Here is a 25,535-nt window from a genome sequence, read left to right as displayed (position 1 = left end):
GGTTCATACTTGTATTTTGTGTTTCTACTAGAACATGTTTACATGCTGGAATGTTCAAAAAAACTTTATTTTCCTCATACTGTTGGCCTGAATTTGACTGTACTTACCCTCTGTCTGAAACGCTCCGTTTTAGTGCATTTCAACAGAATTGCGACAAAATTCGACAGAATCGCGTTGCTGGGCAACAGCTCGAGTCCATGTGTACTTCCTGTCATTTGATGATATTCACATACATTGCAACCAGGAATAAACTGGAACACATTTAGAATGTTTACGTTTAAAACTGTTTAAAGGGTCTAAATATTGTATATTTGTGACATCACAAATGGACAGAAATCCTGACAGCTTGTTTCAAATGCAGAGTTTCTGAATACGGGCTGTGTGTATTTCCCTGTGGATTGAGCGTTTCGATACTTTCACAGTATTTATATAGCACTTAAACCTGCTGTATAATAAAAAAACATGAAAATCTCACCTTTTTTTTTTATATTATTGGACCTTTAAATCGAGTCTGACAAAGAAATACATCTCTATTACATGTTGCTGGTTTTAGAAGTATTGCTACCTCACTGATGGGTGGAGGGAGAGAGGAAGCCAGTAAAAAATATATGTAAATAAAAAAATCTAATTAAAAAAAATCACAGAAACAGACAGACTATATAAACAGCGCTATAGTCTGTGATAAAGTGGTGATTATAAAACCAGTCTCAGTCCTAAATTTCACTCTCAGGCAGGAGAGCCAACACAAACAGCAGGCGATGAGATGACAGAACAGACGTTATGCAATCAATTATGTACCATTACAGTTCATCTTGTTGATGTCTTGTGATCGCATGTCTCTAACCCTCCCGACAGAGATGAGTGACTCAGAAGGAGGCAAAAGCAGCACAGGTCAGTTTGCACCGGATTTGACTCGGCTGAGTTAGAAGCGACAGCCACCACCAGCAATCCTACCCTCCTCTCTCGTCTTTTGCAAACAGTCGTGTTTCTGCGTATTTACATATTCAGGTGTCAATACTGTTTCCATCTAGAAAACTGGGATACCATGTTGAAAAATCAAAGATGCCAAAATGAAAAATCGGATAATAAGTGGAAGAAAAAGAAACAAAGATAATCTGTAAATTAATTTGTTTTACAATAAATGCATGTTATACACTGCTTATAACTAAGAGGGGGAAAAACACGTGTAACCTGGAATTCAACATCTTCATACCAGAGCTCCACAACAACATGTCAACGCGTCTCTCCTCTAATTGAGCTTAATGAGTAACACAGGAAATGTGAAGATTAACTTGGAATCAACCCTTTCAATGTCGTAAGTCACCGTGGAGCCCCTCAGAACTTCACCCCCTAATCACCCTGATCATTTCAGACACGTGAAGGACACAAAAGCTTTACCCCCTGCTGGTTTGTCGTATGTAATACGTCCATAAAATTGCACTTTTAAAATTTCTTCTTCTAGCTTTTACTCCATTTCCTCTTTAAGACAAAACAAAGAATGCCGTTTCTTTTAATTCCTATATGGACATTTATATAAAAATGTTAAAAAATAAAAAAATAAAACATAAATTAAAAAATAAAACATAATTCTCAATCATTTGACTAGGAATAGTTTATTAAAGGTGAGAAAACAAAACAAAAAAAAAGCCACAATCCATTTTGTTTAATTGCTTAAAAGTATGTACATTATAAATAATTCCACTACATTACAACCATTTGTGTTTCCTAGTCTGGAGTCCTACATATTGAGATGTTACTGTCTGACGGAGGGCAGAGGGGGTTCAGGATGTCCGGTGAAACACGACTGGGGGGACACATTGGTTTAATTCGCCTGTTTGCACTGAATACAACAGCTGGAGTAAGTGGAGGGTTTGACTGGAAGTGAGCGTACCAATGAGGTGTTATTGTTCAGGAGAGGACCGGGAAGTAGCTGGTGGATGTTTCTAGACGAGGACTAAAATGTTGTGTGTGTGTGTACTAACAACCTTTTCAACACATCTTAAGCGCTCGGAGAGAGAGGGCATGTCGTTGCTGAAGCCATACGGTGACGGTAGGACTCTTCTGTCTTGTGCTCTATGATCCAGGCAGTTACAGAAACATATCTGGTTTGTCCCGACTCATTCGTAAAGTTCTTTTTCCTCATATGCTGTGCAGTCTTACAGGTCGAGAGGTTCAAACACTAGCCTGGATGCTAGGTTTTTGTGTTATGCTCCTTGTTGTGAGGTACAGTATTCAAGTCTTTTTGTTTTAAGCGCTAACTGCCCTGCTGAGGCTCTTGCTGCTGCTGCGGATGTGAAGTTGCTGGGTTTAGATGAGAGACGGAGGGGAGCGTGTGAGACCAGGACGCCGCGACAGACGACGGTGACAACGGGAGGCTCTGCACGCTGCACATCGACGTCGACAACACCACGACGCTCTCCTCCGCCGCCACCACCACTTCCTCCACGGTCATCCCTCCGCCTCCCCCGGCGGCCTTCCGGGAGCAGTCCACACAGATGTAGTCTTCGTTCTCGGCCATCTCGCACGACACGCCCACGCACACCTGGTGGAACCACTCGTCGCAGCCGCCGTCGCACTGCACCCAATCCACCTGTGGAACACACACATACAGAGGCAGACATGTGAGTATACAGGTTAACAATAAGGAAACATCATGAGACATCATGTGGTTTGTCAAGCAAAACACACAAATTCAGGAAAAACAACTTTCTTGTGTAATTTTTAACAGAACATGTTAAAGCTACAGGTCAGTTATTGTTTGATTGATGTGATGTACCGGAGCCGAAACATAACCACACACTGATGGACTGTAGATGATCTTGTGTTTTATACCAATAAGAGCTGTCAGACAATCTACTACTGTAGTACTACAAATTAGTTTATTAAAATACTAAGAGTCACATATTTTTGTTGGATTGTGAGAAGGAAACGGCTGAGAAAATACTCTATCTCCATCTCAATAACACCTCACAACTGTTAATCATCCCATCTTCAGGTGTAGTCGGCCTAGTTTAGAGCAGCACCTCCATAGTTTCATCACCTCTACTCCACTCACAGAGCTGCAAGCCTACCGGTTTCCTCCGCTCTGATTGGCTGCCCAGGGGGACACACCGGGGAAGGAGACTGGCCACTGGTTAACTCGGCGGACAGTCTCGGTCCCGCAGTCTCTGTCTCCGACAAGGACCACGTCGCGGTGTGTGTCCTGTTAATACGTTATGTGTAACTCTCTTTAAGGTGTTCCAGTGCTGTTATCAGCTGTTGATATTCAATAAAGTTCCATGATGTTCATTTTGAAAAGTGTTTGTTATTAACTCAGCAAACACACAAAAAACCCTGTGTCATTCACCGGGAGACATCTGGGACATTTAGACTTTGAGGACTCGCCAAGTTCCTGTGATGAAAGTATCAACCAGAATTTACTGCCTCTCTCTCTCTGTGTGGAGGGGATGTTGCTACGGAGGGTCAAGAACTGACGAGGTCAACATCGTGTTCCTCCAACAGCCCGGCAGAGTTCAAGCACAGCCACAATGTCACAATGCAGAATTAACACATACTGTATATTGATGGGACTGCTAGTGGGAGCAGTGTTGACGACTGACAACTTAACGGACATTTTTATGACAGCAGAGATACAGAAAATATAAGATGTACAAAAATGCAATCCTGTTACAATTCTGTTGCAATTCTGTCGAAATGCGCTAAAACGGAGCATTTCAGATGGAGGGTAAATACAGGCATATTCAGGCTGACAGTATGAGGAAAATAAAAGTTTTTTTGAACATTACAGCATGTAAACATGTTCTAGTAGAAACACAAAATACCTGAAAATGAGCATGATATGGGACTTTTAAGTCCAGCCCCTACGTAATTTTCCAACACGTTTCTCATATTGAGAATCTGTGATTCACAATTGTCAAGTCTAAAAGGTCTTTACACACCAGGGGCTTGACGGATAAACGACATGAAAATGCGAAATACGTATATATACAGTATGTCTAGGGCTTTTATTGTGAAAGGTACAAACGGAAGTAGTGGATCTGGTCTGCGCTGTCTTTGTCAAGGTTGAAAGGAGTGATAAAGTTTGCCATCTTGGTTTGGACTACAGACTCTGTGTTGTTGTTTGATAAATATCGGTTCAACTCAAACCCGCTCCGCACAATGTGATTGGTTGATACCTCAGAAAATCGTCCTTGTTCTGAAAATAAAAAGTATGATGCTTTTTTCGCCGCGTAATATTCACGTTCTGTGACAAAGTATTCATGACAAAAGGAACAGTTCGAAAAAAAGTATTGGCATGCACATACGGTGTATAAAGGTCTTAGATGTGAATGATTAAAAAACTGAGTTAACTAAATTCTGTCAGTGTGATATGTTACGTACCAAGATTTATTAATATTTAAATATTTCTGTATTGTTTTTCACAATACAAATCGCTGAGAAATATTTTGAAAATTAGATTAGAGCTGAAACAATTAGTCAAAATCAAACTTTTTTGTATTTGATTTTTCAAACAAAAATGCCAAAAAGTTAAATGAAGGTTGAGCTTCTCAGAAAGTAAGGATCTGTTATCTTGCTCCATTTTATTTCACTGTAACTGAATGTCTTTGAGTTTTGGACTGTTTGTCGGACAAAACAGGACATTTGGAAGCATCACCCTGGGGCTTTGGAAACTGTGACGGGCATTTTTAAACTCTTTTCTGACATTTTATAGACAACCAAACGATTAATTGAGAAAATAATTGGAGGGTTACTCAAAGTAAAAATTCCAATGTGTCGTTATCAGATAATGCTGAGATAATTATCACATGAATTTAGTCCATATTCCAGTAAAAACATGGATTTAAATGACAATTCAAAAGATATTTAAAACAAACAGAACTTTGAGTTTTCAAAAGGTGCACAGTCACATGGTCGTTTTTGACCTCTGTTAAATGCTAAACTGTAGTTGTGTTTATCATTCATCTACAATTCCCCCCGTGTGTCTCTTTTGCTGCAACACAACGTCTTGAAAACACAATCTCGAGGGCTGAGACTTATATTTGTGGGAAATTACCAAATCACAAAAATATAAGTCCTGAGAGAGTCCTCACCTTGTCTTTACAGGGTCTCTGGCAAGTCTTGGATGCACACACGGCGTTCTCGTCGTTGGAGTCCTCGGCCCCAGACCAGTCGTACTTGGAGGGAATGTCCAGAATCTTCTTCTCCTTCCTCTTCTCCAGCCCTTCCCTGACGGCCTCGGCCTTCGCCGCCGCCTTCTCCTTCCTCTTCCTCTCCTTCTCCTCCTTGGCTAACCGCTTGGCCAGCTGCTTCATCTCCCGGTTCTTGTCCAGGCTGAGCTTGAGCTTCTTCTTCTTGGGTTTGCCCCCGAGACCCAGCTCCAGGCCCACCCTTTTCAGGTCTTTGGACTTGGCCGGTCGCATTTCGCCCATCACCGAAGCCCCGCCGGCGGCGGCGGCTGCAGCCATCAGCATGTGGTGGTGCTCGGCTCTTTCCAACTTCCGTTTCCTCTTCTTCTCCGAGTCTTTGAGCTTGAGCTTCAGAGGCTTCTCCATCAGAGAGTCGTCAGGCTGTAGGAAAGGAAGGAAAGATGAAATGAGATGACCTAACTAATCGGAGTGATCGATTCAAACCCAAACCCGAGGTTTAGTCACTGTGCAGCATTTGCCGTGGGGTCCAGCTGCGCCATCAGGTTGCATAATGGACGACCTCCCTACCTCCAAGACCTGCAGGAATCTCTCCTCAGAGGGGGGGTGCGTGGCCTGCAGGATCCTCCAGATGTGCTGGGTCTCATCCAGGGACACCTCCAGCAGGTCTCCCAGCATCATCAGCTCCTCCAGCTGGGCCTTGGCCTGCTGGGACAGCTCGAGCACCGGCGGCTCCAGGCTGCGAGGTATCAGAGGGGTCTTCCTGGGCTGCTTCCTAGGCGTGCCCATGTCTGAAATGGTAACATTTAGAGTGTGAGATGATGAAGGCCCGTAAAAATCATTAAGTGCTCAAACTAAATAGCTGTCCTTGAATCATTTGTGCATGAAAACAGCAGGGCATGATGGGTAGGCAGACTCAAAACGACAGAAGTAATCTTAGTAAGTAAACGTGGCCTCACTCTGCACACAGGACTTGGAGGCTGAGGAGTAGGCGTGTTCGGCGCAGAAGGAGGGCGTGACGACCGGCCACATGTGACTGACCACCTCCTCGGACTTAACGGGAATCTCCTCGTCGCAGAACAGGTAGGGCTTCACCTCGCCGGGGTCCTGCAACAAAGCAGACGCCAACAGGGAAGAATTACAAAAACAAATCCTGCTCGCTTACAGGCGGCTTGGACAACATCACTATTACCTCACATACCTTCATGTCGTAGCCGTACGTCTCCCTGATGTCCTCGTCCGAGTCCGTCTCCTCGTCGTCGTAGTCCACGGACTGGCGAGGTGACGCGGCTCTGCTGAAACCCGACTGCTGAAACGTCTGGATGTGGCCCTGAGGAACGACAGGAACACATATTCAATGTCTCTAATGTGTCTTGGATTTAATGAGGACATCCAGCGTGGTTTCATGTTCTGTGTTTATCCTTTTAAAATGGATCTAATTCAACGGGTTAAAATAAAGAAAACAAAGTAGCTTCTTCCAGTCACACGGTGCATCAACATCATGTTCATTTTATTAAATATTCATCTTTAACATATTTACACAATGAGATTTTTGATAAATAATCATCAGTAATGTGGATATAATGACTAAATGGGTAAAGGCAAATAATAGAACAGCTAGAACAAGTACAGAAAAATGACATCAATTTACTGTAATGCAGTCTTTAAAACCAGGAAAAGACAACACGTACGTCATATTATGATATCCAAAATGTAAGACGATATCTAGTCTTATATCATGATTAGCAACTTGAGACGCAAGAATGTGGAGTTGGATTTCAGAGACGACGCGTACGACCGGATTGTTTCACAAGTAGCCAGTTTACAAGCTCATTTTAAGCTAATAAAAAGCTAAATCATCATCAGACGATAGCTGCTGGGTTCCCGCGATTGTATCTGGGCCGATGTGTTCCGCCTCTTTTTGCTCTACGTATTGATCGCTAACCTGCATTCAACCAAAGCCTGCTCAAAAGGTGATTGGTCAATACTACTTGGACTACAACACTCTGATGCCAAAATCTTGTCCCGTTGCCTACAGATTCTATTTGTGAATGCAGAATGTGGTTATAGAGATTACACAGAGCCTGACATGGTGTGTCAGGTACCTCTTCTTTTTTAATCTGAAACAGCATGATGCTGAATATAAAGGCCAAATGCTTTGCCTGACGCATCCAAAAGGCGTGATTGAATAAAACGTAAAAAAAAGGGTTAAGGTTCTGAGGGCTCGTTACATCTATGAGAAATCAGAGCGCCATCTGTCGCCTGTTATTCCCTGTATTTCCACACATTTTACGCCGTCAATCCAGTCTTGTGTTCCACTTCATGTTTACACATTAGTGCCCTCTTCTGGTGCATTCCATATTTACATCCAAAGCCCCGGTAGAAAACCACAAGAATTACAATCCACACCTCCAAAAAAGGATTCCTAGAGTCTCCTATATAATATATAACATATAATACCTGCAAGTCTGGGTTGGCAGCAGCCTTCTGCAGCTCTGCATTGATGATCTTCTCTGTTTTCTCCCTGGCAGCCTGCTCCACCATCCGCTGGCTCAGCACAGACAGCTTTGCCAGAGCTGAGGACAGCTCCTCCGTGGCAAGGGATTGACGCGCTCGGTCCTGGTGCGACAGTTAGACCAGTGTGAGGATGGGCATTTAGCAGAGATCGAAAGCAAACTGTGGAAATGAAGTGTTCAAAATAAAGTTCTAATCAGTAATCCCATGCATACCTGCCAGCTCATTGCCCTCTCTGTCAAACACTGCAGGGCTTCTCCTTCTGGAAGACGCACCGGCAGCTTCTGCAGCGACACCAGCAGCGACAGGATGGTCTCTAACCTTGGCCTCCTCGACCGCTGACACAGCGGACACAGGAATTTGGAGTCTTTGCTGTTGCTCTGCCAACCGACGCCCGCCTTCTTCTGAGATCCCGTCTTAGGCAGAGGCACGCACGCTCCGTGGAACCAGTCCTTGCAAAGCTCGCACTGCAGCATGAAGCCGCTGGCCGTCTTTCGACACAGGCAGAACTTTACCTCCTCGATGCGGTCGGCCATGGCCATCTTGGCTAGGTTGGCGGCGCGGAGCGAGTGGATGGACTCCACTTCTTTCTGCTCTTTGGATTTGAAGGCCGCTACGACAGTGGACGGGTCTCGCACCTCTTCGAGGCTCTCATCCAGGTCGCTCAGGGCGTCGGGGTCGAAGCCTCCTCTCTCCTTCTCCATGAGCTCCTTGACGCGTTTCCTCTTGCTCTTGCTGTTGCCGTAGACGCCGATGTCCACGCGAGGGCTGAGGACCTAACAGAAGAGGGACACAGGACGGCAACAAAAAAATGAGACTCCACAGCACTTCCATTGCATTTATTCAATGCAGTCTCAAATAAGATTTATACATCTGGGGGGGCAAGCATCAAATCAAGTGTTTTCACGGTGGCCCACCTGGAGCAGTGTGTACGTGGAGTTCTTCTTGAGGAAGGTGCGAGCCGTCCTCTCCCTCCAGGCTCGAGCTGCGGCCACCTGAGACTCCACCTGGGTCAGCGGATCGAGCCGAACGGGGATGGAGCGACCCCTGGCCAGCAAGCTCTCCAGCTGCTCCAGGTAGGCATAGCTACCGCCACTCTGAGTGAGGTGGAGACATAGCAGGAGAGAGGTTAGAGACATGTTTTTGCTAAAGAGGACAAATGGCTTTAGATGAGGGTTAGAAGGGCTTCTAACACAGTGTGCACACAGACGGTACCTGAATGGCTTCCACCTTAGACGTCCAGTCCTTGGCCTTCAGCAGGGCCTCTCGGAGAGCCAGGATATTAGGTAGGTATGCTGGGATGTTCCTAGCTTCCAGCACAATGCTCTCCAAGGTCACCATGCTGTGTCGAGGCCTGGGGGTTATCGGAGGACGGACAAGAATGGGGGGATCAAGGAGGAAAAGTGAAAGTCATGAAGTCTTTTCAAATGTGTTTGTATGCATTCGTGCAACCTCACCTGGCCTGCAGGCAGGCGCGGGCCTTGTCCTCCCATCTCTCTGAGACGGTGAGGATCTCTTGGAGCTCGGCCATGGCCTTCTCCACGGCGTGGTGGGGAGCCAGACCCACCCCGGAGTCTATCAGCCTCTTCATCAGCTCCAGGGTGACGCGGTGAGGCTCGGCCAGGGTGACACGCACCTGGGGGATGTGACGAGGACGGCGCTTGTTACGTTAGGCCGCAATTTCAACAATGCCGTCAAACCGCACAAACAGGTTATGTTGTGTTGTTAAGAGCTCACCTCGTCGAGCCAGCGGGCCTGCTGGAGCTCCTGCTTCAGTCGGGGAAGCTCTGGCAGCTCCACATCCAGGCCGCTGCCCAGGTCCAACAGCGCCTGCAGCTTGGAGGAATCGGGCATCTCGTCAGACAACGCCACCTGGGCTCGCTCGTGGAAGTCCTCCACATTCTCCAGTAACTCCTGGAGGAAAAGGAAAAGAATGAAGTGTGGACGTTTTAGCAGTAATTCAATAGTATTGATGGCGAAAGAAGGGGGTTGGTAGGAGGAAGAGGGAAAAGAGGGAATAGGGAAGAGACTAAAAGGAGAGAAATGAAGGTGTGAGCTGTATTTCAATGATAACTGGGTGCCTGGGTGAGCACACTGGGGACTCACTTTGACTTGTCGGGCCTGGCTGATGATGCAGGGCAGCCTATAGAGCTGATCCACGAAGGCCTTGAGCTCATCCACTGTCAGTTTAGTGCGGTTACGACTGCTCTCAGAGCGCAGACGGCTGCTGCAGACGTGCATGGAAAAAGAGCGACTGTTTAATTCACCTTTGAACCTGAGCAGATACAGTATTGATTTGCAAATGGAAAAAAAAATGTTTGCACATGCTGGGTTATCAGTAAATTGCTTTTTCTGTTGGGATTGCATCGAGGCTTTGTGCATCCACTGACCTGTGCCGTTGTTTGCGGCTGAGCAGCAGCTGAGCTACGGAGGAGCACGTCTCCGCCTCTTTGACCATCTCCCTCAGGCGACGGTACAAAGCTTTCTCGGGATACTTCCTGTCCTCTGCGTCCTCCAGCAAAACCTTGAGCTCAATAAGATCTACGGGACACACAAAACGATCATGAAACGGCGCACAGATATGTGCAACATGTACATATCTTGTAGAAGTATTTAAGTATAAAACCTTTCTTGTTTTTCTGGTCGGCAGCCAAGGCCTCTGTGACCCTCTTTATCCAGGTGTCAAAAGACTGAGCCCGCGTCTTGACCCCATACAGCATGGACGGAAACTCCTCCAGATCATAGCGATACCTGAAATACATCACGCAGATATCTACTTGAGAATACGGTGTACGTCGAGGCCGTAACAAATTTGATTTCTTGACAATATGCTGTACATATTTGTGCCGTTAGACATTATTTAGCATCTTTTACCGGAGACACTTGTTGCCGAGGGGACAGTCGCAGAGATCTGCTGCGTGGTTGAGACAGACCAGTCGGTCGGGGCTGCAGGAGCAGGTCAGCGCGGACAGGAAGCACGTCGTCTTGCACTTGTGACACTGGCGCTCATCGTCGGGTAGAAGCTCAAAAACCTCCTGCTCTGAGGACAGCACCCCCTGTAGATGAGGAGGAAGGAGAACCGATGATGCCAATCTCTAAATATACTGTGACAATATGAAGCTTGCCATTGGACAGGGACATAAAATAAACACCGATGGAGTGCGTTAACAGCTATATTGAACTACGCCAATCATCCACACCTTCTGCATGCATACACTGAGCAAAAAAAAGGAGACATTTACCTTTTCTTGGACAGCCTGTCGGAGTTTGGTCTCCTCCTCCATCATTTCTCCCATCTCCTTGAAGACGGCGGCAGCCAGCTCCACGTCCAGACTCTCCGGATCAGCAGCCATCTTGCACAGCAGCTCCTCGTGGGAGAAGACGCAGTAGCGGTGGAGGCGTCGGTAATGGGCCACAGACTGACGACCTATAGGCAACCAGTCGGCGGTGCAGAAGTTAACGGCCTCCGCGAAGTTGTAGCCCTGGTTGAAGCCGCTGTGATAGGCCCGGGGGAAGGTCACCACAAACTCCCCTGCACACTGATTGGTCCTGTACACCTGAGGGGGGGGAAACATACAACATATATGTCACTAATAATGAACCACATGACCATTATCTAATCAGATCCAATATCAACAAAACATCAGACTACGTACAGGGACACCGTGCTCCATGAGGACGTTGGGATTCATGATGGTGACCAGTTGGTGGAGGAGGTCGGGTTGGGAGTCAAACAGCTCTGGAGCCAGCTTCTTCATCACAGCCTCCAGCTTCTCTGCGGCGGAGGCCGGCACTCCGTACCAAGTCTTGGGTTCACCCCTGGAGGAACAGAGGAATACATTAACATTAAAGATATCCAGCTGACGCTCTTTTCCAGAGAAACACGTTAAGTGGAAGAGAATAAGGTTAGCTTCCATGAGCATGAATAATTTCATAATTTCACTTTTTAAAATTGTTTTGTTGCCACCAACACGCAGGTGTCCAGTCTCTCACCAGTGCAGGAAGTTGATGGAGTAACTCCAGTGGTCCTCGATGTGCCAGCAGAAAGAGGAGAAACACATGCCCACGTAGAGCCAGGGCACCTTCATGCCTGAGATGTCCACATTGATGTGGGTGAGCACCGACTGCTCCAGCACCGGCATGTTATTCAGGTTCCAGCCTGAGTTGGCGTACTCCTAGTGGGAGAGTAGGAGACAAAGTGCTTTCTTTCACTTCAGGGCAAATGTCATGTTTTTAACTTAATGTAGCATCCGTTAAGTAACAGAGAAAAAAAAGCTTTTAAAGGATCTGTTAGATGAAAGTCTGGTGAATAAAATGACCCAGGTAATGCCTCTAGGACACACAGGGGGAATCCCCATTACAAGTACTTTACTGGTTATAAAATCTCAGGTAGAAAATGTAGGAAAATAATGAACTGGGCTTAAATTTAAGATCAGTGTGATATGCACCTATTATAATCTATATATATATTCCAAGTAGGGCTCGGCGATAATTTAATATGACAATTTATCGTCTTTCAGTGGAATCGTATCGTAATAAAATCATATATCGAGATATCGTGATACACAATTACGTCGTATAAATTGATAATAATAAGCGCATACTAACTAGGGAATATCATTTGAAGATTGATGATTTGTTTTTACGTCACACGTTACGTTACCACTCAGTTCAGTGTGATTAACAGATGTGTACAAAAAATTATTTTAAAAAAAATTATTATTATTATTATTATTTTATTATATATTTATTTTTCTCTTTATAATTTCACTTGAAACTGTTATGTTCATTTTTCACTTCAATTTCTTAATTAAATTAGAGCATTCAGTATTTTCATTAGTCAAGTGTTTAATTCACACGAGTAAACAAAAATAGGCGTTACCATGTGGTTATTTCATATAGACTATTTATTTATTGAATTACCAGAAAACATGATATATCGTGATAGAAGATGTTTGCCATATCGCCGATTCGCTCCATCAAGACGTGAAAAAATAAGAAGCCAAGTCAACACTTGAAGAGTGTATGGCATTATTAAGTAATGGTCTTCTCACCTCTTCATCTCCCAGCAGCCTCCTTTTACCATCCCTGACAGGAAACCCGCTGCCCACGTCCTTGGAGCTGATGTCGGCTCCGTACTCCACGATGACGTCCTCCTCGATGCTGCTGACCAGCCGCCAGAACTCTTTCTCCACCAACTCCGTTGGGACCATCTGGGGGCAACAAGGCGGAAATAATGAAATCCCCCTGCCTTCTCTCAAACAGGGAAAAGAAGCCTGTGAAGAGCACATTTAACCTCCGATTGTTAAAGCAGAAAGTGTGACAAGCCAGATGATGGAAGAAGGACACGCATTGTAGCTCACTGAGTGGATTTTACATACATGAACAGGCATGTTGAAATAGTCGGACTTGAAGTGGTCAGCCATTTCTCCGAAGCTCTGGAGACTGTACTCCCTCACCGCCTGCTCGAAGCCAAACGCCTCCCTGGGCTTACTGCACTCCTGTGAGGGAAGATGGAATTACTGCATGTGCATTTGTACATGTGACAAATTATCAGTTCATATATTTACTCTTTCTTTAAGAGTTTTGACTGACCAGGAAGCGCTCTAGCCTTACCTCAGCAACACACTTAGGGCAGCGCCAGTCCCCCTTGGGCACGTCCTGTAGAGGTGGGATCAGGCAGAAGGTGTGGTAGCTGTCGTCACAGCCGTCACAGAGCAGGAGCCGGTCCTCCTCGTCGCCCCGTCCACACACCAGGCAGAGGTAGAGGTCGATCTGGGGGATCAACAACCACAAAACATTCACAGGTGGTTACGCCCGGAGTTTCTCAAGATATAACAAGTATCAACAATCAGGCAAATGAAGTGTCACTCACGAAGTTGACCTGCAGGGTCTCCTTGCGCGGTCTCATTTTAATGGCAAAGGCCTGTGCTTTGAGGTGACGCTGCTTCTTGTTGAATCCGTCATCTAAACGAAAGGGGGTGGGGGGAGCGCCGGTGTGAGAATAGAAAATGCTCACAGTAACATTGTGCTCAGTGTCTGTCGCGTGTAAAAAAACAAAACAGGTCAACCAAAAATGATCCTCACCAGCTGATACAATCTCCAAGCCGACCATCTTGGGACTTGTACCAAAGATCTTCAGGCCTTTTGGCTCCTTGTTTTCCCTCTGGAGAAACACAACAACAGCAGACTGTGAAACACAGCGATCCTGCTAAAAGGCCAAATGTTAGACGGCCTCCGGGGAGCACGCCTGCCACAGCTGGGAGAGGGATGCTTACAGCTATGGACTGAATGTTAAAGGAATAAATAACGCTGTTTGACATTCAACAAAACATGATATTAAATAAAACTAAAAGATAGCTAACAGCTTATTACACTTTTGACATCAGCTTGGCAAAAAGATACAACTTTTTGCAGTGTGTCCCCAAACTCCACCTACTACAAATGACACATTTTTTGCACTACACCTTCCTTGTAGTCCCCCCCCCCCCCCTTACCTCAGACTTAAGGCGCCTGGAGCGTCTCTCAGGCAGAAGCCGCTCTTTGGTCTGCATTGCATCACCCTCCCCGTCTTTGTCCTCCTCCTCATCTTGCTCGTCTTCCTCCCCTGCCTCCTCGCCGACTCCCTCGTCCACCTCTTCCCCGTCATCTCCTTCCTCGTACAGCCGCTGGATGCCCTGATTGGAGAAAGGAGAGGAGTGAAAAGAAATTAGGTTTTGGAAACAGTTTAATAAAAATCCGCCTATTCCAGCAGGTTTTGAAGAAACAAGTATGTAGCTGTTAAGCCAAGTTTGGCTAATGAGCTGTAGAATAAAAAAAAACAAAAAACAAAAAAACGATCCAAGACTGAAATTTGAGAGGGACACTGAGAACAGCAAAAACTAATTCAGCTCAATGGGGAATTAAACCAAATAACAACACCCACTCACAAAATGTCCACTTATTCCAACTTTTAAAACAACGTGGTTTGTATATCTCATGTACGATGGTGCAAAATGGATGAATGCCTGGAAGAGTATGCACATATTCAGGTAGACGACCACAATGTATGAAGCTGTATGAAGCAGGGTGAAACTGTGTTAGCTTGTCACTCACGGTCAGCGTGGCCCCAGACTGGAAGAGCTCATACGGATAAAGGATCCTCTCGTAGTGGGAGCGCAGCAGCGAGCCGGTGCCTTTCCCGGCTGGGAAGCCCATCCGGCTGGCCACCTTGGACCACCTCTTCTCTTTACACGCCGTCTCAAAACCGCCCTCTGAGGACACAATCTGAAACACACACACAGGTGTCCAATATTAGGACAAAATCAACACTTAATAGCAAGGTGTAAAATTAATGTTAAAGAAACTGGATAATATCAATCAGTGCTCGAAGCGGGCCGGTATTCACCGGTACCGCCACTTCTCTATTTTACTCTTTTGGCGTACTGTGACTTTTTCTTGCGCACCGGCACTACTCACATGCTGCCGGCACTGTTTTCTGACCTCTCCATATCAGGTTCTCTGGGAGACTCATATTGGTGATTCATAACGGTGCAGCGCCAGCGTATTTGAGCCGCGCCTCATAAGCCGCATGAAAATAAAAACAACGTGTAGAGCATCTGGACGAGCCGACGCACGGCACGAGAGAGGAACGGTGAGAACAAGGGTGCTGTAATTTATCAATACTATGTTCACGTCCTTTTTTGTAAAATAATCGTCGTAACTTTTTTTTTTAATTTGTGAACAAATATAATTAATGGAACATTATTCAAAATATTTCAGAATATGCTCTTTTAGGGCAAACCTTTCCAGAAGCATTAAATCTTCAGATGAAGGCTGCGATATGTGTAAATAATAAAATAATCATTTAATTAGTAATAATAATGGTTATTCTGTTATTCACTGTAGATATCCAGAATGTGTCTCTTTATCCTGCTGTATAATATGTAGGAGCATCCTGACCGTAACACTGCTCCTAAAACCTGAATGATACCCAACTATAGGCTACAAATAACACAGGAAGCACTTTAACTATTAATACTATAGGTAAATATACAAACACACCGTAACCCTATAATGTTCCGGTGGGAATATTATTGGAGTATTAAAGGCCTACTATAAAAGATGCATAGCCCAAGTATAATAATATAGCAATAAAACACAGTATAACATGCTTAAAGACATAATAAATAAAGAGGAATAAGTCTCAAGAGATTGCCGATACCGGCCGATACACACGCCAACATGTGAATAAGAGAGTGCTGGCACTTATTTTTTTCCATTTCAAGCACTGTTACAAATGTTATATAATTAGTCAAAAACCAAATTGAAATAGTTTTACCTTGCTGAGCTGATAGAGGTCCAACACTTTTCTCTCCACATGAGGGAATCGGGTCTTGGATCCCTGCAGCTCCCAGAACTTTGCGATTTGATCCAGAAAGTTGAGCTTAACCCGAGTGAGGGCCTGAAAAGGCAGGAGAGAGAGAGAGAGAGGAGAGAGGGCTCAGTGTTCTGCTGTTATGAAAACTGGTGGACACCTCGGGCAAAATTATGTCTGAATGGCTGCACTCTACTGGGGAAAACCTTAGAACTCCCATATTGGAGCTGTCCTGCTGAACTTGCTTTGCACACGTTAAGCAACATAAAAAGAAGAAGGAAAAACCCACACATCCAAATCTCAACAGGTGCAAGACAGAAAACATAGTAAGTGGAGACAATCTACTGCTATTCATTCAGGTCCATTAAGTTCATTCACAGCAAACCTTGAAGCAGCGTACAGTGTGTGGACAGTTTCTTTGATTCTCCCAGATGTGTCAATCAAAATGTAATTGCAGTTAGAATAATTTCCAACCGGTACAACTTTTTCAGTCTCGATACCGATGCTGATACCTGGGCTTTGGGTATCGGTCGATACCGAGTACCGATCCATTAGTAGTGTTTAATTACTGAGCTGTATGCCTCACTGTGCGGAAGAGACTGGGATCATTCTTTTGTGTGTAAGGCAACATCAGGCTTGACTTAAACATTGCCCTCCTAACTATGTAAAGCAAAATGTGACTGATAAATACATAGATACATTTATTTAATTGTTTTTCATTAATAAAATGATAAATCGTACACCAGCGACTTGGTGGAAAATCTTCATAACTAACAGGAATTACAATTCAAGTGCGGGCCTTTTTAATGCAGCAACAAATTGGTCAAAACTTAAACAGATATTACAATTGCAGTGAATAATGTATATAGTATATAAACATTGAATTGAACTGGATGGATCGGACCCATTGTCACCGATATCGATCCAGCTATTTGACTCGGTATCTGTAACCGTGCATCCCTAATTTCCCAAATACATTTTATTCTGAATGGGTTTTTTTCTCATGTTATTCATAAAGCACATGCCTTCACTCAAGTATTGTTCTTATGATTCATCTTCTTGGCAAACTCACCTCAAGTTCATTCAGTCTCTGTACTCGAGGAGTGAAGCGGAAGTTGCGTACATCGCAGGCAAAGGGAGGCTGCCAGTCCTGATAGACAAGAAAATACACCCATTAAATCATCCATAATGAGGTCATGACACAAACAACACTATCATTATTATTAATAAATCACTCATAGTGTGAAAAGTGCAGTTGAGAGTATTTTTTTACAGGACCAACTGTGCATAAATAAATACTGCCAATCTGAAGCTATTAATTTCAGCATGTAATCCTGTCTATTATGAACTGGTATTAATGGATTGCTAGCCACATAGACACGCCCCAACAGTTAAAGGTGCTTGACTGTACTCAACTGGTTGTTTGTGTTTCTAACATATAACATGAAATAAATACAGGTTTCTTATGTGTGAGAGGAGCTTCAGGCCTGCGTGTGGCCCAGTGTCGCATCTTCATAGCTAACCTAACAATCTGTTATCAGCCATGGCCAGGAAGAAAACAACAACAAAAGGAATAGTAACCGGAACTGTTTACATTATTTCACCTATTGAAAAACTTTTCTGGACAACAAATGAATCCAAAAGTCACCGAAATACATAAATATGTGCTGTTGAGTGCAGATAAATGAAGCTTTATTGACCTCTATTAGAGTAAAGGCAACTAGTGCAGGCCTCAGTGAACCAGCGCCACATACGCAGGAGCAGAAAAACCTCCCACACTTTAATCCTAATGTTTTATTTCAATGTTTAACAATGTGAGTTTTTACCTCGGGGGGTCGGATCTTGCAGATGCCCGTCTTCTCTGCGATGGGTCGGATCTTGTTGATGAATCCTAAAGGATCCGAGAAATCCTCCCAGCTGGGCTCAAACACCGGACACTCAGGAGGAGGGACGAACTCAGCAAACGCAGACATGGTGGTGATGTTGGTGTGAAACAAGTCTTTAAAAATGATCAAAATGCAGCGAGTTGAGCTTCAACAGTTCATGATTATTTCCAGTGATTGTCGTCTTGTGAAACTTCCTCCGTGTCCATCATGATGGTCCTTCAAATGCTGCTCAATCACTTCACAGACTGATCATCACAGCCACGATGGCGCATCATAATCAAGTGCATAAATACTGCTATTGATCACTGTCTTCACATCATCCGTGTAAAGCCAGGCCAGGCCAGACCAGGCCAGGGAGTCTACAGCACCACTCCCCTACCTGGGACGGAGGGCAGGGTTAGTCCGAGAGGCCATCAGTCCTCCTCACACACGATCACTTCACTAATAATCAGCTCTGCAGTGAAGACTTGATCCAGGGTCGATCACAAGAAGACGTTTGTAAACAACAACACGCTTTATACCTTCTTTATGGTCCCAATGTTATGTAAGGCAAGCTAACATCGCTACTGCTGTTACTATGTAGCTACCTGGGTAGTGCATGATTTCTTCCTGATGCATCTCCAACAAAGTTCTCCACTCAGTCCTGCTAGCTGCTGATGTTCATCAGCTAATCACACTCAGGCTTCCCTCAATAAGCTCCAGTCTTTACATCCACTTGTTAGATAGCTAAGTAGCAGCCAAACTGCACCTCAACAAGCAGGAGGCTAGCAGGAACGCGTACATTGTTGACTGATGTCTTCACAACAACCCCCATTCATTGATGCATTAGAGGCGATGGAAAACTAGCATACAGCTAATTAGCATCAGCTAGCATCAGCTTAGCTAGCTGCCGCTGCTCGTTGCGCAGCTACCATAGACGTTAGTCTGCTGTGCAGGACAGTCCGCCATAGCTTCACTGGGTTAGTTAGAATCACGTGTAAAAGACGCTTTGGTCCGTCTGCTTTGTTTGATCCGGTGTCCTCCTCCGTGTGAGTTAACGTCGTCTGTCTGTCTGTGTTTGTATCCGCGTTAGCAACAGTTCTAGCTACAACTAGCACGGTCGGATAGCTGTTATGGTGCCTTCAACGACACTCGGAACACTTTTTTTTTACTACTTCCGAGTTCGCAGGTTGTGTTAAAGGCAGTGTTTTCCTTGTCAATAGCAACCTGCAACGACTTATACCAGGATCAACTATAAATGGTTGTGGAAGATGTGTGTGAAGGTGACATTTATATATGTTTGGAAAATTTTAATGTTATTAGTGTAACACAAATATGATGTTGTATATAGTATGTATGTGATAAATGTAATGTACTTGATTTCGGACCCCAGGAAGACTAGCTGGTGCCATTGGTATCAGCTAATGGGGATCATTTTTAAATAAATAAATGACTGCTATTTTTATTTATTTATTTATTTTTAATTTAACCTTTATTTAACCAGGTTAGTCCCATTGAGATTAAGAACCTTTTTTCCAAAGGAGATCTGGCCAAGGCGGTCAGCAGCAAGAACACAAAGATACAGACACATTGACACAAATAGAGATCAAATACAATTCACAAACACTAAAAGCACTAAAATTTGCATTAAAAGAGAACTATCTAAAGACAAAAGGGGGGACGAAAATGAACTTTTTTTGGGAGTCAGCTGTATAACAAGGGGGCTTAAAACACTGACATGCCATAGAGTCTGCTTCTAAAGCCTTCATTTTAGATTTACAAATATTTAATGATACCAGCTCTTTGATTTTTAGGTCATTTTGTAGCAAATTCCAGGCTGAGGGTGCAGAATATGCAAACTATTGTGTGTTGAATCAGTAAAACAAAGGGGAATCAATGACATTCAGGTTGTAATTAAGGATATATTCTGCAACCAAACGTCAATGTGTGATCGTGTTACCTGCAACAACCCTTCCTGGCACGGCAACTATTTAGACGCCACGTTTGAGCAACTATGTACCTTTTAAAAAGACTTTTCGTCTTTTTGTCTGACAGCCTTTTATACCTTCTTTGACGGACACTTTCAAAAGGTGCAATATTTCCTACGGCACGTAAAGGCAGCATTATTTCTGCAACAACATCTCTTCTCTTCATGCATCCGTGTTAAACTTCTGCAGAATACGTCATCTAACTTGCGTTTTCTGCTCGATTTAAGATTACGTATTTATTCAACCGTTTGTTACAACAACAGAGGTCAATTTTACTACTGCTAAATGTTTCTATAACAGTTTACAATCATATAACACGACAGACACCCTCCACTTCCGTCTCAGACGCAACGTTTGTCTCATAAAAACTGTGTTTTCCATTTGTCTTTAAATCAGCCACAAAGACTTGTAATGGAAAATATTAATAAAGAAAATCTGGTCTGCTTTGATAAAGTCGTAGTAGTTTGATCAAATGCAAGTGAAGTCTTGACATCTGAGGCATCTAGTAGTCATCATGAAATGGATACTCTGGGTGATCAGACCACCTGTTGAGCCAATAAAGAGAAATAGTAATTATTTATTTATTACAGGAACAGAACATCAATGGCACAGCGTGTAGCCTGAACTATACTCACATGAGAAGCTCCACAAAACGAATATTCTTGTTCAGTCCCTCAATTGCCTTCATCTCGGCCTCAGTAAGAGAGAAGTCGAATGTCTGCAGATCAATCGCAACACATTTCATATTACATTCCCTGTTTTTGAAGATTAACTTTTGCAGGCGATACCCAGCATGCTGAACGGCTTATAAAGTGATGCCAAACCTGAAAGTTCTCCTTTATGCGAACAGGGTTGAAGCTCTTGGGGATGACCACCACTCCTCTCTGCATGTTGAACCTCAAGGCCACCTGGGCTGTGGTCTTGTTATACTTTTTAGCAATGGATGCCAGTAGCTCATCTTCTAACAATGGGGGGCATTTTAGGTTTACCCTGGAGAAATGATATGAATGAAATGCCAACTTTATAAGTGCAAGGTCATATGCATGCAAATGATTCACTCATATCCTAGAACACCGTGACTTTTACTACTGAATGTGATCGATTTCTCTCTCATACCAGGATTCATCTCTAGATGTCCCCAAAGGGCTGTATCCCACAATGACAATATCATTCTGCAGGCAGAACTCAAGCAACTTTGGCTGAGTGAAATAGGGATGGCATTCAACCTGTGTTAAAAAAACAAAACACAAAATAGTTAGTTGCTGAAGATAGAATTAATTCTTCCTCGTTAGTCTTGTTTGTTGTATTTGTCAGTATTTACTGAATGTGCCAAACCAGTTTTCTTAGGGCGTCGTCACAGTTTTATATTTGTTTATTGTATATTACTAAGTCACTGACTTGGGGCATTTTCTTGTGTTTGTCAGTTGTTTATTTTATTCTATCCAAAGTTGAATGTTTTCATCTGAATTCCTGTCTGTACCTGGTTTGACACCGGCTTGTGTTTCAGCCCAGGTTTGTTAAGGATCAACTCCAGTTGTCTCCTGTTAAAGTTGGATACTCCAAGAGATTTTATCAGCCCTGCATCTTTGCAAGCCTCCAAAGCCTGTACAAAACATAAAAAGAGCACAGACAGAAAGCAACAAGCAATGTTTTATTGCCAGACACAATAAAACAGAGTACAGCGGCTTCAGTTCCTGACCTTGTAGTGGAGTGTTATTCAAATCGTTCTACGTGACATTGACCTGTAGGAGGTAGGACGTCTGAAACTAATGTGGTTGTGATTGAAAGGCTTTGGAGGCTTAAGAGGGAGAAAAAGCTGATTCTCATGTTTAATTATTAAGTTATAGACAATGTTCTCCACAAATGATTTACCAACAAGTCTCACCTCCCATGTTGCACAGAGATCCGTGTTGTGATAAATGTCCTTCCCATTCTCATCTTTGGGGTAAAATGTATCTCCTGGCTGCAGAACATAAAAAAATATTCAGTGAGAGGGAATGATTTTGTCAATAATTCACAGCTATGAGAAAAGAAAAAAACAATATAATGCTGTTTTCCCAATTTCAACAGGTATCTTTTTAATGTGACATTAAATACACGGTATACCTTGAAGGCCGTGGGCATCTCTATGATATAGAGGTCGACATAATCCAGCTGTAATGTCTTCAAAGTTCTCTCCAAAGCAGGTCGAACCAAGTCTGGGGGATGGAATGTGTTCCACAGCTGAATCAGTGTAGATAAAAAATAGATTAGTCGTTGCAGAAATGTAGCAGTCACTTTGTAGCCATGAAGTTTATTATGGAAAACAGCTAGACATTTCAGACATTCACACAAACAGGCAAACTTTGCAAACCTTTCCACAGTAGAAGATGTCCTCTCTCTTCACAGTTCCATCTGCAATTTTCTCCCTTATAGCCTGTCCCACTTCATGTTCATTGAAATAGACCAAAGCCCCATCAAGGTGTCTGTACCCTGTCTCTATAGCCAATTTGACTGACTCATATGAAGTTCCTTTAGGGGTCTATCAAAAAAACACACCATGAGTGAATAATAGAGTGAAAAGTGGATTTTTTAAAAATGAATTTATGTCCTATATATAAAGTTTCTTACCTTGCGAGGATCCCCATAAGTTCCCAGTCCCATCAAAGGCATGCTGTTTCCGTCATTCAGAGGAATGGAGTGACTCTCAGCTGTCAAGTCCATCTCATCAAATTGTGAAGTGTTCCCAATGCTCTGCTGTTTGTGTCTTTAATGAAAAGTGTTCCCTTTGTATGTCCTTTGGCACCCCCTAGTGGCGTCTGCAAATAACTGTACTGAAGAGGAAGTGAGGTCATTGTAAACAAAGAATAACAGGAAGTGGTGTTCAGGAAGCTCCTTTTTGCTCAGGGAATCATCTGTGTACAATCTTCTTAATCCTGTGCTTTAAATCCACAAAACCGGCTTCATCTGTACAGTATTTTGATAGTTAGTTTGTTTTCAACTACATAGAGATTTATTGATGTTGTTGGATTTATTATGTACATTTATTATGTTTATTAGGTTGTTTAGGTGGACTCATCTAGGTGGTTTTTGAAAAACATTATATATCACATTGTATTAAAAATTGTTGCTTAGAATAAATGCTAAAATAGACAAAAATAGACAAAAATAGATAAAAATAGATAAAAAAGAGAAACCAGGGGTGGGGAGAATCCACCAGAGAGAAATTTCACTTCCTTTCCCAAACCAGTATAAAATAGGATCACCCAGATAAAAGTTTTTCAGTTGCGCGCAGGAAAACAAACTAGAAGCATCATGCAGTACGACAAACTGCTAGTAGCGTTTGCTGTAGCATTTGTGTTTACCTCTCTTGTCCTCGTTCATTTCATATTACTATCTTAATGCAATTCATGTATTTTCGTGTTTTCAGTTACCATTTTAGTTATTCATGATAAAAGGATAAAGAATAACCTGGGAAAGCACAGACTGTACTAGTTTAGATACATTACTTATCATCCTCGCCTCTGCACTCTGCTAAAACTGGCTAATCACAAGTAACTCTTTAACAATAGACGATGCTTTCACTCAGAAGCAGGGTGGAAGGTGTGGGCTACAAGGGGGGGAAGGCTAAACCAAGATTATAAAGAATGATGTAGTGAGGTAGCTCCCCTAATGAATATAAACTAGCTGACCAAATAGCTGCAGGTTTTGAAAACATACCTATAATAAGTGCTCTGATCCCTATCACTCCTAACAAAAATGTTGACCGCATTAACTACATCCACTATAATGTTCTCCGTTTGACTAATCTAACCCGTGATGCAATTGCCGGACTAGCTGAACAAATGGCTCCTACGTCACTGATGGTGATCCAAAATAGAATGGCATTAGATATGCTGCTGGCAGAGAAAGGCGGTGTATGCTCAATGTTCCAAGACTCATGTTGTATTTTCATCCCTAACAATACAGCGCCGGACGGGACTGTAACTAAGGCGCTAGAGGGGCTCCGGACGCTGTCTGAATCCATGCACGATGACTCAGGTATCAACAGCCCCATTAACGACTGGTTAGACCGTACCTTTGGGAAATGGAAGTCCATGGTGGTATCTCTATTCTCCTCAATCCTTGCTGTGTGTGCATGCTTAGTATTATGCGGTTGTTGCTGTATTCCATGTATTCGCCACCTCACTGAGCGCGTGATTATTTCTGCTGTGCAACGAAAGCATCCGGATACACCTCCTTCTTATCAGATGGCCATGTTCCAAGCGGAGAGACAGGGTCTCCTGGAAATGGTGGGGGATAGTGAAGATGTTGATCCTGAAGAGGTTGTGTGATGATGCTTATAATTAATACATCTGTACGTAACATTATCTATGCTTATAATAAATATATCTGTATGTAACATTATCTGTAGGTGAACTTAGTTAAGTTCAAAAGAGGGTCTGTTGGATTTATTATGTACAAAAGTGCTTACAATGACCTACAATAACCTGATTGTTGGATTTTTTGCAAGGTCAAGGAGAGAAAGGAGTCAGAAGGAGAAACAAAGAAGAAGATATGCAGCAAAAACATCACGTGCCATAAGCTCATGACTATTGATATTGTGTAAACCATAAAAACGCTGGATCAGGGATAGCTCGGGGTTCAGACTTCGCGAACTGACCCATGCACTGTATGTTGTCAGGGACACGTAGGTTGGATCCAGATATCTGTAAACTCTTTTATTTTACTTATGCAACATTGATTGTTCGGAATAAATTGTATTATTATGCTTTAACCCGTCTGTTTGGAAATTCTCTTTGTCACACAAGATTAACCAGCACGTAACTGGGCCTTGACCTCTCGGAGGTAGAAGGCCAGTTCCTTCAATGTTTAAAGCATTGGTTCTTGTGTAAACATACTTTTATGCACCTGTTAGTTATGCTAGTGATCTTTTCTCTATTGATATATTATTTAGTACTTACAAGCACATTTATCTGATGTTTGTATTTTGTGCTCTTTTTCAGTTTTACAATATTACATATTTTCCTCCATTAAATCCTGCCAAATACAACAACTCGTCTGTTCCTTGGAGAATGCAATGCTGGAGAATATATTGTTGAGCTGGCTGTATAGCTGAAAAACACGTTGCCTGCAACAACTTTGAGTGAGGACAGCATAGTTACACTTTGACACAGATAAAAAGACTTATCCTATTACTTTTTGACCACAGCAAAAGGCTCCTCCCAGGTGGAAAGAACTTCCTCCCTCCACACGCACACAAACACACACACACTGGCATCTAGGCTGGAGTGAGGAAACAACAATCTAACTGACACAACAATAATATCTAACAGATTAAAAACAACAGTATCTCACACATTCACACGTAATAAGGAGATTTAATAATGCCATTTTGAATGACTGTTATTTACAGGAACTTTAAGATATGTTCTCATATATTGTTCCTTATTTTTCGGCTTTTATTGCTATAATCCTATTTATATGGTTCTTATTGTAACTTGTCCCTCCAACTGCCCCATGCCTTTAATATGTTTCCTTTGACTTAAGTCATTATTGGTTGTCTGTTGTATGTATGTATGGATGTATGGACTGGGAATGCTACAAATGAATTGCCTCCTTGGGGATAAATAAGGTTGTTTGAACTGAACTGAACTGAACTAATGAACTATTCAAAATAAACATGTGG

General features: G+C 43.2%; 2 protein-coding genes and 1 long non-coding RNA gene across 4 annotated transcripts; 1 reads left to right on the top strand and 2 right to left on the bottom strand.

The window, feature by feature from the left end:
- Positions 1-1,592: 1,592 nt before the first annotated feature.
- kdm5a (lysine (K)-specific demethylase 5A) lies at positions 1,593-18,417 on the bottom strand. 2 transcript variants are annotated; one of them, XM_037760625.1, is made up of 28 exons: positions 17,841-18,417; positions 17,087-17,164; positions 15,979-16,101; positions 14,754-14,924; positions 14,156-14,335; positions 13,746-13,824; positions 13,534-13,625; positions 13,275-13,442; positions 13,040-13,159; positions 12,713-12,871; positions 11,652-11,833; positions 11,315-11,477; positions 10,901-11,215; positions 10,533-10,714; positions 10,285-10,409; positions 10,049-10,199; positions 9,765-9,885; positions 9,396-9,572; positions 9,116-9,294; positions 8,874-9,012; positions 8,576-8,755; positions 7,874-8,434; positions 7,605-7,763; positions 6,346-6,474; positions 6,104-6,251; positions 5,715-5,935; positions 5,091-5,567; positions 1,593-2,590 (listed from the first exon to the last, which is right to left on the bottom strand). In XM_037760625.1, the coding sequence occupies exons 1-28, from the start codon at positions 17,985-17,987 to the stop codon at positions 2,255-2,257; spliced, it is 5,262 nt and encodes a 1,753-aa protein (XP_037616553.1). In that variant the 5' UTR covers positions 17,988-18,417; the 3' UTR covers positions 1,593-2,254. The 2 variants fall into 2 exon arrangements, with proteins under 2 accessions (XP_037616553.1, XP_037616554.1); XM_037760626.1 differs by having other exon boundaries at positions 13,275-13,433.
- Positions 18,408-22,620, bottom strand: LOC119482781 (aldo-keto reductase family 1 member D1-like). The gene is made up of 10 exons (XM_037760639.1): positions 22,478-22,620; positions 22,221-22,388; positions 21,974-22,090; positions 21,753-21,830; positions 21,348-21,470; positions 20,984-21,093; positions 20,692-20,857; positions 20,503-20,585; positions 20,331-20,412; positions 18,408-18,417 (listed from the first exon to the last, which is right to left on the bottom strand). Exons 1-9 carry the CDS (start codon positions 22,568-22,570, stop codon positions 20,370-20,372), a joined length of 981 nt encoding a protein of 326 aa, XP_037616567.1. The 5' UTR covers positions 22,571-22,620; the 3' UTR covers positions 18,408-18,417; positions 20,331-20,369.
- Positions 22,621-22,635: 15 nt separating this feature from the next.
- Positions 22,636-25,008, top strand: LOC119482782. The gene is made up of 2 exons (XR_005205540.1): positions 22,636-22,815; positions 24,853-25,008. It is a non-coding gene; the product is annotated as an uncharacterized LOC119482782 (long non-coding RNA).
- Positions 25,009-25,535: the final 527 nt, after the last annotated feature.

Source organism: Sebastes umbrosus, chromosome 23 (genome assembly GCF_015220745.1).
Source record: "Sebastes umbrosus isolate fSebUmb1 chromosome 23, fSebUmb1.pri, whole genome shotgun sequence".
NCBI lineage: Eukaryota > Metazoa > Chordata > Actinopteri > Perciformes > Sebastidae > Sebastes > Sebastes umbrosus.
This window is presented reverse-complemented; position numbering and strand designations above follow the sequence as displayed.